The 6000-nt window shown below is 41.5% G+C and overlaps 1 protein-coding gene across 1 annotated transcript in view; it reads right to left on the bottom strand.

The window, feature by feature from the left end:
* Positions 1-797: 797 nt before the first annotated feature.
* Positions 798-6000, bottom strand: part of LRGUK (leucine rich repeats and guanylate kinase domain containing) — a 121443-nt gene continuing 116240 nt past the window's right edge. Inside the window, exon 20 of the mRNA XM_081532926.1 lies at positions 798-1072. Coding sequence (XP_081389052.1) covers positions 942-1072 — 131 coding nt within the window. The 3' untranslated portion in view covers positions 798-941. The remainder of the gene's footprint in view (positions 1073-6000) is intronic.

The following is a 6000-nucleotide window of genomic DNA, read 5'->3' as shown; positions in this document are numbered from 1 at the left end:
AGAATAGGGCTAGGTGGAAGATAGGAGCCAATAGCATATCATGTTACATCCAAATTTGAGTTATAGCAAAGAGGGTTATTGAAGGAGGTTTTGGTATTTTTTAAAAAGGAAAACATTAGCAGATTTTGATATTTAAAAGATTTAACAATCAGTGCAGTACTATGTGAAGGCTCTGGTTCCCATGAACCATCTTGCATAGAGGATTCAGAGGAGAAGCCATTTGCCAATTCAAAGGGATATGTTTCAACATTTTAACAACCTGGTTAGTCTTGCTCACACATATCAGCTGAATACCAGCTTCATCTATAACTATTAAAAATTTATTTTTTGCAGATAACAGGAAGTGAAACTACAAAGATGATGAAAATTGTTTATAAGCTTTTCATAATCAGAGTCTAAAAAGTGTAAAATAAAAAAAATACCTGATACTCTCTATTTTTTCATATTGCTAAAGCAAGTTGAGATATCATGCTGGTCAGAAGTTAAATGGAATGCTATAATTTTTTCCTAATGAGAAGAACAAAATATTTCAATCCTGTAAAGTATACACTTATGTTATAAATGGACATGTTGAAATTTTAAGACCACAATCTCCATTGGTTTTATCCCCAAACCACTATGCATGTAGCAAGGGAGAGATCTTAGGAGATTTTTGCCATCTGATATTTCGGAGCAGGAAGCAGCTGGAAGAGTCATTCATAGCTATGGGAAAAACTGAAATTACATTAATAAAAGCTAAGAATAACTTACATTTGAAAAAAGATAGATACCATTCAAAGAGTCACAAAAGAAGCTGATTGAGAGAAGTAGGGCACATGAACATTCTTTTGTAGGTAGTTGGTTGAGTGAGGAATAGCCAGGATGCATGGCCAGGTAAGACAGAGGGACTAGACATGATCAGAGAGAATTTTCCACGTTAAGATCAAACATCGAATATTGGTCTACTTGCGGCCCTGAGGTATCGGAGGGAGGGTGGGTTTGATGTTGGAACCTGGGCGACTGATGGCTGAGACCGTGTGTTTTCTGTGTTGGAAAGACCCTTTTCCTTGTGGAAATGCTTGTTTATGTAGTGCTGTAAAACATTAAGGAAAAAAATACAGTACGTATAGTTAACCCCTTGGTACACTAAACAAAGAAAATAAGCATTGCATGACATAAAAAACAGAATAATTTTTAGAATGCATTCATAACAAACTATAAAAAATTAATGACATCCAAATAAGAAAAATAGGGATGAGGTTGAGAATATATCATGTGTGTGGTTAGACAAACCTTGGATTGTATAGACTTGCCCAATGACCCGAAGGTGGCCACAGCAAGCAATTCCTATGCTACTCTTCTACCCTGCTCATACCCTCTGCAACAATGCCCTGCACATATTCCTTTTCAATCATATATGAGCAGACTTAACACAGACACACACAGACACACACACACACAATTTCCCACCACACACACACTCCTTCCTAGAGAAACCTTATCTAATGCTCTTAAGATTGGCTTGTTCACCGAGGATGAGGACACAGGATGAACCAAGGAGCGAGGGCCCTTCAGGGAGTGTGGAAGCAAGAGGAGTTTGGAAGATAGAGACTGAAGGTGGAAGCATGCTGGCAACAGAGGAAGCTGCATTCTCAGTGGGCAGAGAAAGCAGTGTAGGAAGAATTAAGAGAGTGAGGCTAGAGGATTCTATAGGAAGTGAGCAAAACACAATGACCTGTCAGATTGGGAAGACTCAGTTTATCAGGCAAAGCAATGCAATTCCAAAGTTAAAGGCAATATGGGCCTTTTTAAGGTATATTCCCTTGTGGCTCAGTTGGTACAGAATCCACCTGCAATGCTGGAGACCTGGGTTCGATCCCTGAGTTGGGAAGATCCCCTGGAGAAGGGAAAGACTACCCATTCCACTATGCTGACCTAGAGAATTCAGGGACTGTATAGACCATGGGAGTGCAAAGAGTCGGACATGACTGAGCGACTTTCACTTTCACTTTCAAGGTATATTCAGAGAAAGAACAGCACACTCCTTGAGAAGATGATATTGTGTTAACAGAGGACAAAAAAAAAAAGAGAGAAAACAAAAAGGCTCCTCCTCATGTTCTTTTCTTTTGTTCACCATGGAGATATTTTTTTAAGCTGGAAAGGGTAATAAAAACACCTTAAACAAAGGCCTGTAAGAAGAACGCAGAGAGTAGCAGAGTCGGGCTCCTTTTCAATCAGTTCATTTTTCCATACCCAGGTAAGCTACCTCTCAGGGCATTGAAAAAATCGACAGGAATAATTTTTAGAGTGTCTGGTCTTTGAGAATTCATCACCATAAGAAAAGCATTGGAGGTAAATGATACTGCCACTTAGAAGATGTAAATAAAGATCGACAACCGGCATACCTGAGTTTAATCCTTAGCAAATTCAGGCTTATTAAAGAAACGGTTCAAAAAACTAAGATCATGGCATCTGGTCCCATAACTCCATGGCAAATAAATGGAGAAACAAGGGAAACAGTGACTGACTTTATTTTCTTGAGCTCCACAATCACTGCAGACAGTGACTATAGCCATGAAATTAAGAGACGCTTGCTCCTTGGAAGGAAAGCTATGACCAAACTAGATAGCATATTAAAAAGCAGAGGCACTACTTTGCCAACAAAGATCTGTCTAGTCAAAGCTATGGTTTTTTCAGGAGTCATGTATGGATGTGAGAGTTGGACTATAAAGAAAGCTGAGCACCAAAGAATTGATGTCTTTGAACTGTGGTGTTGGAGAAAACTCTTGAGAGTCCCTTGGATTGCAAGGAGATCAAACCAATCAATCCTAATGGAAATCAGTCCTGAATATTCATTGGAAGGACTGATGCTGAAGCTGAAACTCCAATACTTTGGCCACCTGATGTGAAGAATTGACTTATTTGAAAAGACCCTGATGCTGGGAAAGATTGAAGGCAGGAGAAGGGGACGACAGAGGATGAGATGGTTGGATGGCATCACCGACTCGATGGACATGAGTTTTAGCAAGCTCTGGGAGTTGGTGATGGACAGGGAAGCCGAGTGTGCTGCAGTCCATGGGGTCACAAAGATTTGGACATGACTGAGCGATTAAACTGAACTGAACTGAAAGAAACGGTTTGTGCATTCAGAAAGCAATATAGTGAGTGATAAGTGTTGGAAGAGATTTGCAAAGAAAAATTATTCCGGATTAACTTAATTTCCCTTTTACTTTGGCAGGGGTCAACAACCTATAGCTCGTAGGCAAAATTTGGTCTGCAGACATTTTAGTTAAAAAGTTTAATGGAACCCAGCCCACACCCATTCATTTACATACTGTCTATAGCAGTTCTCACAATGCAATAGTAGGGATGAGTAGCTGCTAAGAAGTCTGTATGGCCACAAAACCAAAACTATTTACTATCTGGCCCCTTACAGAGATCTTGATGACCTCTGAGTTAGAAAACACGACTAATATGATGGAAGGCACACATCAGAGTTTCTCTTGTGAATACACTAGAGAGATGTAAGTAGGAGTCACAAAGCAGGTAGACTTTCCCTAGACATGAGACTCCAGAGACTTGTCACAGGATATTACTCTTGGCCAAGTCCTAGGTCCCAATGTTGACAGAGACCATGACAAAGGCACAGTGGCATGCTTGCTGGCTTAATAGAAATCCGTGTGCCCAGTGGGTCAGTCATGTCTGACTCTTTGCGGCTCCATGGACTGTAGCCCGCCAGGCTCCTCTGTCAACGGAATTCTTTAGTCAAGAATACTGGACTGGGTTGCCATTCTCTGCCCCAGGAGATCTTCCCAACCCAGGGATCGAACCTGCGTCTTTTGCATCTTCTGCATTGGTTGGTGGATTCTTTACCATTAGCACCTCCTGGGAAGGCCCAATCTATAGAACTAAATATGGAAGATGAATAAAGACCCCAAATATATATATATATATATATATATATATATATAATCAATGGCACATATATTGGATAATAAAAACTTTCACAGTTTGTGGGGGAAAAATATTTATGTCTGTATATATATATGGGTTTAACTGACCCACAACCAGTAGTGTGTTGTGATTTCTAAGAAGATAACCATGGAAAGATGGAAAGATGTTGGCAAGATGGCAAGTTAGGAAGCTCCAGGCCCTTATTCTCCCAGGGAAACATTAAATGAATAACTAGAGACTAGCTAAAATAACGGTATAGGAACTCTGGAAATCAGTCAAAAATCCATAGCGCCCAAGTGAACGTGCAGTCATGAAAAAACCACGTGCAGAAGGGTAGGAAATCTGATGACGTTTTTACTCATCTTTGCTCTCTCCCTCCCAGGGGTTAAAGTACAGTTTGGGGGAAGAGAGGTCTGGCTCCCAGCTCTCCCATGAGAACCAGAGAGAGTAACAGTCTAACCCATCTAGGGGCAGCCTGATGGGTGTCTGCATCACCTAACTCGGAGCCCAGATGGCTAGAAGTGGGATCTCAGGGTAGAGGACACCATGGCAAGCAGTGGGTGGGGCTCCTGGAAAAACCCTACAGGAGGCACAGACCCAAAGATGCCTAGGACAAGGGATTCCTACTTGAGGAGCACACGAGAACAGCTAAGACTCCAAGAAGACACTTAGGAAAATTAAGACATTCATTTAAAAGCATCTGTGTATACTGGAGAACTGGGAAAAAAAAGAAAGCACCTCCGGAGATCCAGAGAAAGAGCATGCCCAGGAAGGAACTGAAAAGACCTTGATCCCTCAGGCTGGGCTGATCCTGGGCTCAGGACACACCCCTCTAGTTAGTGAAGGGCTTCCCCTGCGCTGAGCCAGTCTACACCTTGAGAGAGGTAGCTGCTTTTTCAAATGCTCAGTTTTTAACACAAGATCACAATGCAGATAAATAGGAAAACTTCGCCTATTTCAATTTTATTCATTCCATTCATTCATTCTAATTTATTCCAGTGAAATAAACCTCCTCAAAACTCCCACTAGAAAACAACTACAATCTTCTACATGTGTAAAAATTTGCAATCATAATACCTGGCAGGCATATAGCACTTAACTTCTTACTTACACCATACCCCATCTTGCTGGTCCTGTATTATCACATTATGTCTCACATTATAATATATATATTATAGTAATACAGGATATTACTATATCATTGTGAGACAGATCTTATTAATTCTAAGGCTTAGACATTAATCGATTTGCCCAACACTGTGCAGCCAGCCCAATGTAGAAATGGAACAGAAACCCAGGTCTTCTGATCCCTAATGCAATATTCTTTCCACAGCCCTGCCCCACGGGTAGCATCCCTCCTTTGCTCTGGCTAGACTAGGTTTGGAAAATAGTTTTCAACTCTAAGATTCCATTTTTAAGGAAGGAGACAGGCAGAGGAGAAGAAATGAGATGGGAAAGGTCTGGGAACATATCCTATGGGAAGCCAGAACCATGATGGACCTCGGGGGCATGTTCGGGCCAGGGCTCCTGTGTTTCCTCAGGCTTTGAAGTGGCAGCTCACAGCCTTTAAAGGGTTCCCAGAGCACTTCCCACATCCTGTGAGATGACACAGTATGTCTACCTGAGAAGTTGGGATTATTTCCTGGAACGTGAGACTTAGGACTTGTAAAATAATGTATATTAATAAACAGAAATCTCAGTTAAATGAAGTTGGACCTGTTGTGTCCTATGACCATAGCAGAGCCCACCAGGAAGAAGAAAGTCTCCTCTTCTTTCTTGGGAAGGACTCAAGCAATGAAAAGCCATTGACTCTTTGTTTACTAAAGCTCTCCCAACTTCTGTTTCCTCCCTGTAAAAAGCTTTCTCCTTCCTTTGCCTTGTGAGGCCTTGCATGTGGATGGTTGTGGTTGTAGACCACTAATTTTGCATTCTCAGCTTGAGCCCCAATAAACCCATCTTTCCTGGCAGTCTGTTTGTTTCAGGCCATGCGCTAGGCTGAGTTGGGTCTGACTCTTGTGATCCCATGGACTAGCCTGCCAGGCTCCTCTGTCCATGGAATTTTCCAGG

The sequence above is a fragment of the Giraffa tippelskirchi genome, chromosome 10, assembly GCF_054371585.1.
Source record: "Giraffa tippelskirchi isolate mGirTip1 chromosome 10, T2T-mGirTip1v1.2.pri, whole genome shotgun sequence".
Lineage (NCBI taxonomy): Eukaryota > Metazoa > Chordata > Mammalia > Artiodactyla > Giraffidae > Giraffa > Giraffa tippelskirchi.
The sequence above is the reverse complement of the archived record's forward strand: the minus strand, read 5'-3'. Positions and strand labels throughout refer to the sequence as shown.